This window comes from Taeniopygia guttata, chromosome 6 (genome assembly GCF_048771995.1).
Source record: "Taeniopygia guttata chromosome 6, bTaeGut7.mat, whole genome shotgun sequence".
Taxonomy (NCBI): domain Eukaryota; kingdom Metazoa; phylum Chordata; class Aves; order Passeriformes; family Estrildidae; genus Taeniopygia; species Taeniopygia guttata.
The window spans coordinates 14,786,361-14,802,337 of NC_133031.1; the positions used below are offsets into that span (position 1 = coordinate 14,786,361).

At 36.4% G+C, this 15,977-nt stretch overlaps 2 protein-coding genes across 45 annotated transcripts in view; one reads left to right on the forward strand and one right to left on the reverse strand.

The window, feature by feature from the left end:
- KCNMA1 (potassium calcium-activated channel subfamily M alpha 1) overlaps nucleotides 1-15,891 on the forward strand; it is a 425,312-nt gene extending 409,421 nt beyond the window's left edge. For 17 of the 44 annotated variants that reach the window (XM_072931472.1, XM_072931474.1, XM_072931471.1 and 14 more), the window contains 3 exons: nucleotides 1,478-1,702; nucleotides 3,815-3,843; nucleotides 9,476-15,891. In XM_072931472.1, coding sequence (XP_072787573.1) covers nucleotides 1,478-1,702; nucleotides 3,815-3,843; nucleotides 9,476-9,630 — 409 coding nt within the window. In that variant the 3' untranslated portion in view covers nucleotides 9,631-15,891. Of the gene's footprint in view, nucleotides 1-1,477; nucleotides 3,844-9,475 lie in introns of those variants that run through there. The other 27 variants (XM_072931479.1, XM_072931462.1, XM_072931467.1 and 24 more) reach the window with 5 other exon arrangements.
- LRMDA (leucine rich melanocyte differentiation associated) overlaps nucleotides 5,164-15,977 on the reverse strand; it is a 741,773-nt gene continuing 730,959 nt past the window's right edge. Inside the window, exon 7 of the mRNA XM_072931493.1 lies at nucleotides 5,164-5,998. Within this exon, the coding sequence (XP_072787594.1) occupies nucleotides 5,989-5,998 (10 nt within the window). The 3' untranslated portion in view covers nucleotides 5,164-5,988. The remainder of the gene's footprint in view (nucleotides 5,999-15,977) is intronic.

Below are 15,977 nucleotides of genomic sequence, written 5' to 3' on the forward strand. Positions count from 1 at the left end.
TGATGATCCACTGTTTGCCTGCAAGGGAAGGACTTCAGTTCCCTTATATCAAACAACTCTAAGTTGTGGGATAATAATTTAAATTACAGTAGCTAGTCTTTTTTCTGAATGCTCAAAAAATACTCCTGTGGGCTTCCCATCAGTACCATCTGTGTTTAAGCATAATTTCTTCCAGTAAATGGAAAACCTTCTCTTGGTAGACTACATTTTTACTTCAGTAGCACCAAGCCTGACCTTAGTGCTTTAAATAGAGCAGACACATTTCCATCTTTGCAAACTGAAGGCCATTTAGCAGCTTGCTTGAAATGTGTCTTAATTAACTGCTTCCTAGAAATACACACACAGACCCATACCAGAAGTACCACAAATCTACCATCTGTTACTGTTTCATGCTCTACAGAAAGCATCATTATTGGGTGAACATGGCAATAAACAGCACTGCAGCCCACCAAAGCGGCTTCTTCTGTAAGAATTTAAACAAATTGGGTTGAAAAATTGAGTTGCAGTTTAGATTTACAGTGTAGTTGCTAGACTTGGAATTATTTGTTGAATTAATAAGGGACTTCTGTCCCTGAAGGAGCTAAGCAGATTTCTTGTGAGCATTGAATTAATTTGAAAAGAAGTCACAAGCTTCATGTTCAATTTTTACTAATTTCTTGCTTGGAAAGAAAATGCCGATTGCCTCGCTCAAGTCTGTTTTTCACATGCATGGAAAAATTTAGCAGCTGCTCTATAAGTCCTTCATACCCTGAAAGGCCATTAGGTGAAGGTGAGGATTCTTGAAATTGAGCAAGTTTTTATCTCAGGCCTGGGATTTATACTGAGCAATGTTGGATTCTCAGATGTGCAGATTTCTCTTTATAAATGCTCTTTGAGGCCATGAATGTACATGTGGAGTGAATGAACAAAATTAACCTCGCTTAAGAGTTATTGATGTATTTTCCTTAACTTGTTTTAACTACAGTCACAATCCAAACCAATAATTATATCCCTTGTTCTATTGACTTCATCTAAATATTTAATGACTATGTAAATATGTATTTAAATATACATTTAAATAAGCTGCATGTAAAATCCTCCTCTCTCTGCTTTTCTGCCATTCTTTAAATACCATTTGTGGTGGGTATGTTACTGGGTTTTGTCAATATTTAACTATATTTGGTAGAGTCATTGCATTATGGTGCAGCCAGAGAAAGGAGCATGATTTGTATGGTGGTTTCTCTGAAAAATCATTATGTGATTCACTTGAAGAACATCATTCTCAGGCATTATGTTTTTTTGACAGAAAACATAAAAAAAGTGACAGCTGACCTTAAAAGGTCCAAAAATTACAGTGAGAATTTTGTGAGCTAAAATTAGTTACAAACAGAAATGCAAAAATTGGGTTAAGCTCAAAAAAATCTAGAAGAAATTTTTTAGTAGAAATCTAAAACTATTTTCTTTTTCTTTCTTTTTTTCTGTCTTCCTTCCTTTCCAGTTATGTTATCACAAACCCACCGTATGAATTTGAGCTTGTGCCGACGGACTTGATCTTCTGTCTGATGCAATTTGACCACAACGCTGGCCAGTCCCGAGCCAGCCTCTCTCATTCCTCCCATTCCTCCTACTCTTCCAGCAAGAAGAGCTCATCAGTTCACTCCATCCCGTCAACAGCAAACCGACCGAACCGCACCAAGAGCAGGGATTCCCGGGACAAACAGAAGTATGTGCAGGAAGACAGACTTTGATATGTGTATCTACTCCCACTGTGTGTGAAACTTGCATTCACCACCCATTCTCCCCGGTTAATGTTTCCAGCAGTAATGTTCCCTGTTTTCCCATGGAGTTCTCCCTTTTTGTACACATATTTTGCATATGTATGACAGTGTGCATGTGATTGTCATTTTTATTTCACCACCATAAAACCCTTAAGCACAACAGCAACAAAGCAGACGGACCAAAAGTTATTTATGATGCTAGGGGAGAATAAAAAAAGAATTCCAAACCCATAGGCACACTCGAAACATAAATAACTCACTGCAGTTACTCTACATATCTGAAAATAGAGTATATTTAACATGAACACTTGCTCTTGATGTCAGAGTTACACAAAGAAAGTCATTTAGTGCAGAAGTGTTGATGTATGTTGCAGTAGGTTTTTTTTTAATACTCATATGTACAGGAGCTCATACATTTATTTGAAGCTTATAAAATTACCCTATTGAAAAAAAAAAACCAAAACCAAATAACAAAAAACATGTAAAAAAAAAAAAATCCCTGCTGATTTTTCACTCTAAAATCTTATATTACATAGGGCTTACACTCCTTGTATAGATTATTGCTAGACATCTGCTTTATACCAAAGCAATATCAGGGACTTTTCTGCTTGTTTAAGAACTTTCTCTGAAATACTAGTCTTTTGGAGATGGTATATTTTCCCTTTAACACTGAAATTGTTGGGGCATAAAGCTTTACAACTCCAATGGTTTAATTTAAGTTTAGAAAGAGTCTAATTGCATATTAAATTATTATTCTGTCTATTTATATTGCCACATGAATAGCTGTATTTTCTTTCACTTTTGACATTTGGGATAAAAAGCCATATGTATCATAAATATTGGATGTAAGTCATTAAAAACCGCCTTCTTGGGACTTTTACGTCTTTAAAAGGTGAATTAGTCACCTTATGTACAGAATAAATAATGCTCAGAAAAGAGCAAGCGTTTTTCTATGCTTACATATCAGATCTCAAGGGACTTTGTTCCTTTCCCCAGATGCTAGTTTAACTTTTCCAAGTTGGTGTTGGTATAAATCTTCCAACAGGAGTCCTAATATGTGACGAAGCTCCAGAAATCTTGCCGCATGTTCTACCTGTTTTTTTTCAACAGGTGCATGCCAGTAGGCAGGAATACAGTGAAGACAACTGAGTGCCTTTAAATCTCTGCTATTTGGGGAGAAAAGGTGCTGTGCCCAACTCGAGGAGAACAAGAGGGCTGGGTTGGAAATATTCACAGTGCTGAGGCGTCGTGTTCCATGCACTTGTCAGAATTTAGTTCTTGCAAATTGTCACCAATGACACATGTAGCCAAAAAAAAGTTGTGACAGGGAACTAAATAACATAGTGGAAAGGAACCTGCCCTAGACAGCCATAGGAATTATACTTCAGGCTTGCTTTTACTTTTTCTTTTTCTTGTTTTAAACTTCAGAAGCCAATATATATTTTGAAATATAGAGCTAGCTCTAGGTTTATGGAGGGTTTCCTAGGGTAGGAAGGGCAGAAACACATACCCTCTTCCCTGGCTATCCAGCAAGAAAGCATGCAGACAGAAAAAAATATTTCGATTTGGAATGATTAGCATTGTAACTGCCAACCCAATCAAGGTGCTTTTATGGTTAGTTTTGTCTTCTACCTTCCCCTTCCCCAAGCATGATAATTTTGAAGATTTGCTTGCTGTGTGAATTGACAATAAAGCCAAGCACTTTTACTGACAAAACCTGGAACCATGTAAATGGGCTACAGAGAAGTGGGCCACTGTGCAGTGTTAAGCATAATGATTGGAATGCAGTCTATATGTTTGAGTGTGCATTCAAACGCAGCTGTAAGTCCAATCAGTGAAAGACATTGCAAATTATGGCTGCACCCCTGCAAATGAGACTATTACAGTTGCTCTTCATCATAAAGAAAATTCACGTGTTCCTTTTTGCAAAGAAAGTTACCATGTTTTGCCCTCAGAATATTTATTGCTACAAGGATGTGCCAGTTAAAGTGCTCAACCAGAAATATGACCGTTTAAAAGCATTGTAAAACTTACATAGCTTACTTCTTTTTCTAAAGTGCAACAAGGATGAATAGAATGGGCCAAGGTATGAAAATTAATGGTTCTGCATGACCTAGCAACTGCTGTGGGTTTCCCTCTATAACTTTGTCCTTGTGAAAACTTGTGAAATTAAAAAAAAAATAGTTACAAACTTTATTCAGTTATTGGTTTGTTTGTTTGGTTGATTGTTTTGTTGGTTTTCTTTTGCCTTTTTTTTCCCCACCAAACCAGAGGTAAAACTGGCTGCTGCTGCTGCTGCTGCTGCTGCTGCTGTTTCTCAGCCCTGTTTTGGTTTTTTATCCTCTCATCTGCTTGCCTTTCTAATTGCACGTGTCCTTTTGTAAACACCCAGGTTCCTGCTCAATGAAGATGCCTATCGTGGTGCAGACATTACTTTAATTTCCCATTCCTCATTCCAGTTTCTTTCCTACCTTCCCCTCCCTACTCTCTTATTCCCCGTGTATGTACATGAGCATCTTTTTATGTCAGCAGAATTGATTGAAGATAGTTGAGAGCAGTTACACATTTTGGAAGAATGTTAATGGCTTTGACACCAAAATGCTTTTCCATTAATGTTTTATCTGTTTTCCATTTAGCAGAGAAAGGAAGGGTGTTAATATGAAGCCACTTGTCACATGCAACATAATGATTTTTATCCAAAAAAAAAATAGTATTTTTATTAACAGTGCAGCTCAAATAGAAAAAATATAAACAGCATACATTATAGAAGTAACTTGCTTACTTTGTGAACAGCAGAAGAGGAATATCTAATATGGGCGCAAATCTGAATTTTTCAAATTAAATTGAAGTCTACTCCACCTCTGTCCTCTATCCTGAAGTCAGAATTCTAAAACTTTTGACTTTTAGTAGTATTGTGTATAATTACCACTGCTGACTATAGTTAGATTGATCAAATAGTTTATTATAATGATGAAGGTTTTCTGTTATGGATATACTAATGGGGGTAGGTCATTATAAGCAGAGAAATACTTAAATCAACATTATGTTGGTGTTTCTATTGAAAAGTAAGAGCAAATCTCCTGTTCTATCCCAGGTCAGACAGCCATAGTAGAATGGTTAGTTCTTTAAAGTGAAGAAGTATCACCAATGTCAGGAGGTCATGTTTTAGGTTTTTAAATTAAGGTCCTGCCATTTATATCAGTCCCAGCATGGTTTCAGCTTAGTGTTTCAGTCCTTAGTGAGCTTAAGTGTTGGCACAAAACCATGTCTAGCAAACCTGCAGGTTCTTGGTGAGGGTTCCTATTGACCCAAACAGAGAGAGTCAGGCATTTTCCAGTGGAACTCCCATTATCAAAACTAAGAATTTTGGTAGTTTAAAAAATAAAAAATCAAGAACAAGTCCAGAACATTGTCACAAAACTTTAATTGCCCTGGAGCAAAGTAAAGTTCTTCATAGAAAAAATAGTTTATTCTTTCTTTCCCTGTAAATTTCTTACTGCCTGCTACATGTAAAATATTCACCTGCCAAACAAAGAATTGCTGAGCACGTGGGTGGAGAAACTTTGATTATTTTCTTTCTCATGCAGGAACAAATTACATGGAAGAATTTACAGCTTAGTTATAAACAAGATGGTTACATGCAGGGAGGAGACACGCAAACACATACATGCAAACAAATTTGAAACTGCTAGTGTTTCAGAAGACAAAAAAAATATATTTTAAACAGTTGAAAGGTAACCTTGGATCATGGTGAGAATACAAATGTAGTAAAACCTTTCTCTTCTGTTTTGGTAGTATTTTCTTTGCCTCTGCTTAGAACAGAGGGTGTTTCACAGTGGCATTTGCTCTAAGTTGCTACTCAGTCCAAAATTAATGATAGAAATTTTAAAGCACCAATACAATAAATATGTTGGAGAGAGTTGCTGCAATCTTATACAAGTTGAAGAAAACTGTATCTTGGTCCTTTTAATTTGATTATTTATATCTTTTTTTTTATGCTATGGGGAAGAGTGTTACACAAAACCATGAATTTTTATTTATTTGTAATATGAGCATTAGGCTTTTTAAACCTTCATGGATGCTGATAGCACATTACAAACATAGATGTTTGAGAGGAAAGTAAGTGTTTTCTGCTTTCTGATACATTCAGTTACTTAGCTGTTCCAACATCTCTCAGGTGATGCTGTCAAAAAGAAGCCTGTCAAATAGCGTAGGAAGATCAGGGACTTTTTTAGCAGCTCCTAAAAAATAAAATAAAAAAAACATGCCTCTTGTCACTATAATGTAGAAACACTTCTGGTAAGGATCAATATGCATATTCCAAAAGGGAGAGAAACAGACTCAATGTGACAGAGAACTTAAAAATGCTTGGTGACTATAGCAATATATAGACTTTGAAAAGGGGGTTTCTGAACAGATCTAAAGGAAAGAGTAAATATTAAAGATAAAAATCTGTACTAAGACTCTGGAAGATATACCAAAATCAGGCTGTAAGCATAGGATAAAATACTGAAAAGTGTGTAGGGGCTTCAAGAAGGACATTTAGTGACTGGAGCAGAATATCATAGTGGCCAGAGTAAAGATCAGGAGTGTTAAGCTCACATTTCAAAGGTAAGTAAAGAGGTCAATGAATTTGCACAGGAGATTCATTGTTATGTGACCAAAGACAATTTTAACAGAGGAGAGGAACAGGAAAGGTATAAAGCTGTATCTAAGCATTGCATGCTGGAGAATGATAATGCTTGGGTCAAGGTTTCAGCACTGGCAAAAAGAAATCTGAACAGCAAAAGACATTAGAATCTACCAGCTTCTACATTTATTATTAATGTTCTGTATGTATTACTTGCCATGTAAAGGCAAAAAGTGAGTGGGTGGTTTCTTTTTAAAGAACAGCTCCCTATATAGGAGTTCTACTGTAAATTTAGCACATAAATAAATAGCTTATTTTGAAAATTTTGGGGAAAGCAGAGTATTTTGAAGTGCTTTACACTGGCTGCTGAGAAACACAGCACAGTTCTGATTCTTAGCACTCAGACAAGTCTCCCCATACTTGCTACAACATTGAATTAACTTGCACCAAGTTCTGTTTGTAAGGAAAGTTTTTGCACCATGTGTTAAAAAAAAGAAGGTAGCAATGAAAGTTCACGGTGCTTAACTTGCCTCAAAATCATTTTAAACACAAACCATTAGAAAACTGTTAGTTTGAAATTGTTTATGTGATCTCACAAGGCTTTTAAAACATGATAACCATCACACTTTACACCTCTCTGAAAGGTTAGTTTAATCGTAGATCACATAAAATTGGTTTCCACAAATGCATAATGGTTCATGTGTCACACTTGAACTAAATGGTTTTTTAAATGGAGCTGAAATTATTTTGATGTGTACACATTCCCAGACTTCTTTTTCCTACAACCTTTCTTAAACCGGCCCCCATCAGGAATCATTCCCTTAAAGTCTCATTAATAATTCAGATGTTCTGATTACTTTAAAAGATCTATGGAATTGAGGCTTTTTTTTTTTTTTTTTTTTTTTTAACTGCTTGACAAAAAGATAAATGAATGTAGAAAGAAACGGTAGGAGTCTGGCAAGCTGTAGATCATCTCTGAACAGATTGTAACTTTATCATTCTGTCAGGAAGAATAATTTAAAGCACTTAATCAGTTAGCTTCAGTGTGCAGGATGTAACATTATGAATTCCTATCATCCAATCTGTTCAAATCAAAGGGAACTTAATTATAATAGGTGAGAGAGAGGGAGATGGGAGATTGAACATCGTTCAGACTCAGGCACCTTTAAGGGGGCAGGGAATTATTTAGTCTGGACAAAAATGATATTTTTAAACACAAGTGAAAAGCATTTTAGAAAATTACAAGAAAAACAATACAGTAGTTTCGTTTTCCTTCAGTAATAAGCCACTAATAAGTAATACAATTTCTGGGTTTGATTTAATTTTTGAAATTGTGTAAGAACACATAGAAAAGGTTTTAATGGGGAGTGGGGGTTTGGCTTGTAAATTCTAAAAATCCATATAAAGTGTAAGTGGTTTAATTTGTTATTCATGAAAGTGACTGAAAAGTCTAGTAATTCTGGAGATTAAGCTACTTCTTGAGACTCCAAAGATCTTTGTTTATTTTTGTGCACTTATGTCCAGGTGTTTGTTCTCTATTATTCTCAGTCTTTCAATTTCTTTTCTCTCCTTTACCTCCTGAGCTTTTTGCTCAATCCTTGGGTTTCTAAGGTGAATTTTTTTTTCTTTTTTGCTAATTTTAAATAATTTCTTTATTAAAAAATGAGCATTCCTTTCACTTCTGTCCTGATTCAAGACAGTGCAGCATTTCAGGGATTAGAAAAGTAGCAGTTTATATTATGTGAGGCATTAAAGCTTCTGCAGCATTTTGGGTTTCACATTGGAATGAGAAGTAGTGCATACATGTTAGAGTAGCAGGTCTGGTGCGACAAACTTTGAAGCTTTCATGTAATACAAAAATGCCCAGAACCATAAGTGTCCACTGCTCTGCCCACCCACCTCTGGAATCTGGGGAAGGAAGACAAGAATGGAGTCAGTTCAGAAATGCTTGTCAAGGCACAAGTGCACATAATGGCCATTGGCCACTCTCTAGATCAGGAGTTCCCAAGTCTTGGAATAAAGTTATCTTGTAAGATTGCATACCTGTCATTGAGAAATTACAGCAGAAATTGCTTTCTAAAGGGTTTAAAATTTTTTTTTTTCATTTTGTGAATTTTGGAAGCTTTTGTCCATACCTGCAATGGAGCAGTACAACACAGTGGTTACAGTGATGAACAGCTGGGAAAGGGCTGCAATGCTGCAGCCTCTCAGCATCCTCCCACATTGCTCCCAGCCCACCTTAAAGCCACGTCATGAAATTCCTTCTGTGTTAATGGAAGCAGGCATTGCTCAAGGACAGAAAAGAAAGAACTCCCTCTCTAAATTTTTAGTCCTTACTTCCTTTGCCTTGCTGTCACCTGTCACAACTGATCCATTCAGGGTTAGCTGGAGCCCCTACCACAGTCACCTGCAGTGTCTGCTGTGTTCCCTACCCCATTTTAAACCCTAGAGTTCAGTAGTGCTCCAGAACCTGTGTTTCAGAGTAGGGATATAATGCCACCTCATGCAAAAGGCTGCTGTCCAACAGCAGGAATACAAGCCCTGTTTATTCTAACACGGACTGCAGAAAGTTCTTTATGTTCTCCTGGATGATTTCTGGGCCAGCAGTAGCCACCACCCCAGGCTGAAATGGTTCAGAGAAGTCTGACTCTTTAGGTGCTCCTTGTGTGTAGTCTCACATGCTCTTTTCTGTATTACCCTTATCCCAGCTGCTCTCCTTGGCTTCTTAGTTTAGACTTTGATTTGTATCATATTTTTTTTTCAATAAATGAATCACCTGAGCATGGGCACAAGAAAAGAGCTCTCTTACATCCAAAAAGCAAACTAGCATATTGGCAGTTTTCTTTAGCTTCTATTAGCAAATCTGCAAGCGTCATCCTCCTTTCATAACCGTATTTTCAGATGTATTAATCTAATGCACTGTACTGCTAGTAATTAGTCAAAGTCACCTTCTATTGATCTCTTTTTTCTATAAACTTTACTGACTGCTCCCTTTTTCTTTTTTAAATGTTTCTGTGTATGTGTGCTTCACTAATTAACGCTTTCATTTTTCCCTCCTTATTCTGTCTCTGCCTATTTTGCTCCTTAGCAGAAAAGAAATGGTTTACAGATGAGCCGGATAATGCCTACCCCAGAAACATTCAAATCAAGCCCATGAGCACTCACATGGCCAATCAGATCAATCAATATAAATCGACAAGCAGCTTGATACCACCAATACGAGAAGTTGAAGATGAATGTTGACTCCTTCGAAGCCAGAACTATTTTTATAAAGCCTGACAAACTTCATGAATGGTGATGTTACATTTATTCCTCTTACTTGCTGAACCACTGATGGAGAAGTTAAGAAGGGCACGCTTAATGGGAAAATAAAGTAGACAGATCTTTGTTTGTCTGCCTTTAATATTGCTTCCACGTATTTTGGAAACTATTTCATTTATAAATGAACATAATCAAAATTAGTCATGTATAGCCTCTAGCATTTTAAATTATTTTTATTTATTAGAAAAAATATATTTTTCTTTTTTTTTCATTGTTAAGTATTTTCCCTTACAAAATGGCATATGTGGCCAGACTCCTAAGAATTTAAAAAAAAAATCAACATACCCTCAGTCTTTGGCTTAAAGGAGAATGATGGTCACTGTTATAAGGATATGTAATTAAGGGAGACAAATGATATATTTGCAAAAAGGAAAAAAAAGGTCCAACTTGTATTTTAGTAAATCAAAAAAAAAAAAAAAAGAAAAAAATCTACACTTCACCAAAATGTTTCTTTATTGGAAGGTGTGTATTTTGTTCAGCATTGACACCAGCTCTTAATAAATCAAACTTATTTATTTTCAGAGTTTGAAAGTCATATTTTTGTACATGTAACATTCTTCTGAAATATTCTTTGTTTTATTAACATATGTAGATCACGCTGACTGCCAGTTGTGTGCAGGTGCATTAACCCCCCCACTGTGCCCTGCCCCTCCTCACGGTGGCACACGGGGACACCCAGTGCCCTCGGGAGCACGCTGTGACACGGGCACAGGGAATGGCACCACCCCAGCCAAGGGCCATGGGCTCAAGAGGCACTTGCTGGAAATGGCAAATCTGGCAATTGCACTTCACTTCCCATTAGCCATCCGCAGTTGCTAATTTCAGGAAGGCAAGCTTGGCAATTCTTCTTCTTTTGCCATTATTACAGTGATTTTATCCAGAGTGCAGAAAATAGTGCATGGAAGCATCAGTTAAAAACCATCTCATCTACCACATTTTGTTACTTCCTTACTTCACAAGTGCTGATGGCCTTTCATTGGCCTGAGGTGGTACAAATTCTTCCTGATATGTATAGAGATTTAGCTCCACATCCTTGCACTTTGGTGAAAGCTCATAACCTGGTAAAGGGCACCCTGAATCTTCTTTTTATTAATTTAGATAAAGATAAAAAGTGGTTTAGCTTCAGCTCTACAAACTCATAATGTGCTGTCCTCAGTTAATTCCTACAATAAGCAACATCATATTTTAGCAGTTGTTCTTCTGGTTGGGTTTTTGTTTGTTTTTATTTATTTATTTATTTATTTAACTTTACTTTCCTGGGATACCACACACAAAAGTACAGTAATAACCAAATAAAAATAATAAAAGTGATGAATGTATTTATTATGCTAACATGCAAAAGGCCTTTGATGGGTGCCTTTTGTGTCAGCAGTTTCACGAAGTTGCCAACAAGCTTTATAGCCATCAGACAAAAATGTGATGTTTCATATCTGTGCTGCAGTATCTACCCACCCAAGCATTTATGTTCTAAATTATTTAGTTACTCTCTCTATCTCAAATAAGCAACATCTGACACAATTGTGTGGAAACAAAAAAAAAAAAAAGAAAAAGAAAAAAAGGGAAAGGCTGTGATAGTAGGGAAACAAAAAACCAAAACCACAAAATCAGAGTCATCAGGAAAAGCAGATTTTCATTGTGCAAGTTAACTTTAGGCTTTGTAATTTTGCAGAATTGTTAAACACCACAATTAAACATACTGTGGTATTTTTATCATTAGAGAAATATCAGTGAATCAAACAAATACAAAGCAGATGATGAATTTATTGTGAAAACAACGATGTCCACTATGTAATCCAACATTTAAGCCAAACTATCTCAGCTTTAATGTTTGTCCACTGGCTGCAGTACAAGTATAACCATACTAACACCTAATATGCTTTATTCTGGAGTGACTTCTTGGACTGTGACTATTTTGTTGTTACATTTTGTAGAATAGCTATTTAAAGACAATAATGAGAATTGTTAATACGATATTTGTAAAATTGGATTGTTTAAAATATTTCACTCTTCTACAGAGTAACAAAACGATACAAGCAGTTTTTCATTATTATTAGATGCATGTTTAATGCATTTCACAGTCCCCAAAAGAGAAGAGAATTCCAGTGAGTTCTTCCAACATATGCTGCCTCAGCTAGTGACACATTATAATTTACATCCAGTTTCTGCATTGGGTCATGTTAAGCCTTTTCTTTGAAGTCGGTGCTCCTTTTTCATTTATGAACTGCATTCACATTAAACCAGAATGAAAAAAAGCTGGTTCTGAGACAGGAGAATTGTAGAAACTTGTGTTCAACCTCATCAAATACATATGAATTTTAATTTATTTTTCCTTAGAAGACTGGCGTTTAATATAGGGGAATAGAACATTATATCTTATAATATACAGTGCCACTTCTGAGTGTCCTTCCTTTAGAAGTGAACATTCACTGGATAAAACATAATAATAAATCAAATACAGCACCCCTACATTGCTTAGGTCTGTGTGTGTCTCTTTCCAGTTTAACTGTCACACCCCAAAATCCCATGCTATTGTTTATAAATGAAGGACAACACCTGAACACACTCACGAGCTCTTCTGGCACAGAGAGCTCCATATGCAATGGTTGGATAGAGCAACACCCATAGAGAGCAAACAACACAGAGAGAAACAGGTGGAGTTATGGATATACATTTCCTATTTACAGAAAAGCTAAAATCAGTGATATTTTCTTACTCCTTTTTGATAATTTTGATAATCATAGATGCAGGACTGATGTCTGGAAATTAGATAGAGCAAGAGATAGAAAACTTGTTTCAATCTTTGATATTCAGCGATTAAAAATTACAATAAGTCCAGCACCAATAAATGGATATATGAAGTTACATCAAAGCTGGGAAAAGGCTGTGAAAGGGACCTAAGTGACAGCTGACAGACCACACGATGACTGGTTGACTGGTACAGAAATCAATTCTTGGTCTTTATAAATATCTTTTACCCCTGTCTCAGAAGGCAAAGATCAAAAAAAAAAAACAAGTGGGGTAGGGAGGATTTCCGTTTTTCTGTTTGGGGTTTTTTTGTTTGTTTTTGTTTTTTGCAGGGGGATTTTTTGGCATTAATTGCATGCACTACTGATACAGGCTATAGAATGTTTTTTTGGTAACTCATGTGTTGGATAAATAGAGTGTCTCTGTGTGTGTGTGTTTGCATACATGCATGGCCACACATGCACACACACATATATATATGTGGTTACACATGTACACACATATGTATATGTGGGTACAGACACACATATGTACAGGGGTGTGCATGTGTTTGATAGAGTCTTCACAAGAAGATGTCATCATTTTTACTTTCTGTGAGCTGGGGTGAAGAAAGGCACAAAAAAGGAGAAAATAATGACTTGCAGGGTAGCACATGGAAGAATTTTTTTCTGCTATTTCCACCTGGTTTGACCAAAACTCAGCCATCCTGGTGAGTTTTATGAGAGATGCACTGGGATTATGCTGCAGATTATCACTGCTGCAGCTGGGTTGTGCTCCTGGCCCTCCTCACACCCCTGCACTTGTCTGCTCCCACACTGCCAGGAAGTCTGCTGGCTTCATTTTAATTTGTCCCCTGAAGCCCATGAGCTTTAAGATTAAAGGCTGAAACTGTCCTCTGATAGATTTGGTGGCAAGTGCCAAGCACAGCAAAAGTTAAGGTATAAAGAAAAGAAGATACCCATAGTCTAAATGCAAATTTTAACACCTCAATGTGATTGTGTGGTTCCTTTTAAAATAATAAGTATATGATGCATTTGTTAATAGGGAAAAATGAGACGAAAACATTTTCTTGTACTTTTTAAAAGCATTCTAAAGGTGTCACTGATATTTTAACACCTTGTCTTTCAAATCAGCATCAGTAGGCCCAACAGTATGGAATACATGGGACAGAAAATACAAACCCCTTGATCTGGGCCAGGCATGGTCAACTGGATATGAAAAGACCTAAGTGGCCTCAGCCAAAGGTAGGAAAGGGCAAATATAGTTTGCAAGCCAGGTGTAGGAGACACTGAAAAAGCATTTAGCCTTTTATTATGCATTGTTGGGTGGTGGTGGATGAGGTTGGTTATTTTTGACCTGCAAAGGAAGACTTTGTATTTCTTGAACTCTTCGTGTAGTAGAAAGAGAAGGAGAAAGTAAAATAATGTGTTCTCATTCAGGTTTTGCTGGGGGCTAGTGTGTCTAAACTACAGCTAACAACTACTGCAATAATTGGTTGCATAAACTGATGAATAAACATACATGACAAAAAAAAAAAAAAAGAAGCAATAATTTAGAAATGGCTAATAATTTATGTTTTCACTGCTTGGCCACTCACTGGCCAATCTATAAAAATGTTAACAACTGCCCTGGACTAGCTGATTCACATGGGCACAAACTGGGACACAGGGCAGGTGCTTAAATGGCTTCAAGAAGTAAGGGCTATGTAAGGATCCTAAGGGTTCCTGGATCCCAAAGTATTTGAAATGAACACCTATTGAGGTCAGTGTGTGTGTGTGTGTGTGTTTGTATGTTTTGTTTTTACAGCTGTTATCATTGTGAATTTCTTCAGCACCAAAAGAATTGTGTGCCTCACCTTTCATTTCTAGTTTTAAATGTGATTAAATAAAATAACCAAGTGTGTGAAAGGTGGTAACAGGAAAAAGTGAAAACAGAAATCTGTTCCAGTGTTACAGTGGATTAGCCTAGGAATATCTGTCAAAGTCAATGGCAAATGCATAAAAAAAATCAGAGGAAAGGATAACTCTTTATAATCCTGATTTTTTTTATTTTCTGTGCCATGTGAACCACTGAAATCACCAACATACAAACAAGCACCTTTTTAATTTTAATTAATTTTTTTTTCTTGATTCTAAAGGTTCTTGAATAATCACAGGCTTAAGAGAAATATTTTTTTTTTAAAAAAGTCATTATATATGCACACCAGGTCTCCTAATATTGAATTTATAGTATTTTCATGCTGAGCAATAGTAGTGGGTGTGGGCTATAGCCCCATCTGAAATAGTGAAAGGAATGTAGTAGCTCTTCTGCTGTAGTCACTGCCCAGGATGGTATGTGGGCCTATAGCATGGATAAGCCTGTGCCAGGATTTGTCAGAGCTATATTTCTGTCAGTAATGGATCTATTCTGCACAGGTTCTCTCTGCTCCAGAGCATGCAGCCCCATTGAGGCTGTGCAGCCTCTGAGCAGCAGTCTGTGTGAGCAGGTAACTTCCACTGGAACCAGTAGTGAGGAGTGCTGCTCTATCTGCTCTGCACAGGGCTGTGTTACTGGAAACTGCAAAAGGAGAAGGGGTAGGGAAAATGAAGAAAATATTAAATATAATGTATTTCTTTTGTTACTTTGGGTCTAATTTAGAGCAATATCTAACTTAAGAAGCTAAACAGTAAAGCTGCATCTAATTAGAACCTTTATGATGTTGAGACAAGGTTTCTTACTGCTTTAGTCAATGCATTTTAGAGGAGATTTCTATAAAGTAAAAAAGCTAAACAACCCAGAACACAGTATATAGGCAGTTGAATACATGTAATAAAATCCATACATTTTTAGGAACAAAAAATGTGGCATATGAGCATTTTGTTGACTGGACAATAACTAGTAGGAACCAAATAAGGATGTCAGCAGAAGCTATCTCAAGCAGTTAAAAAAAATTCTGCTTCTGCCATGGTCCCATAGTTGGGACACACATGCTTAGCCAATGCAAATACTCTAATCTCTGGCAAGAAAAAAAGAAAAAAAAAAAAAAAAGAAAAAAAATGACTTTAATTTTCACATTTCTGTATAATTCCAAACTGATGAAACCATTTTCTTCCTTCAGAAAAAACACACATGCAAATACATATATACAATATATTTTGATTGTTTCATATGTCTACATTAGTTATAATTTGGAAGTGGAGATGGCTGAGAACCAGCTAGCATCTTAACTCAAAAGTTCATCAAGAAAAAGGAGTACGACTTCATCACTTTACTTTTAACATCATGGGTTGGTGAGAGAGAACAAATGCTGGTGCTCAGAAATGATCTACCTGACTTTGTCATATGTAATATCCAGTGAAAAATATATCGTCCTGTAAAAAGGGTTTGTACATAACTTGTACATGGTTTCATTTTGTATTTTTCTCAGATTAAAATTTATGTATTTGTGTTCTAAAAGAAGGAGATATTGCTGTGTTTTCTTTCTTCTCATCTAAAAAAGTTTGTAACTTGTATCACCAAGTCATAAATATTACTGCATTCATGAA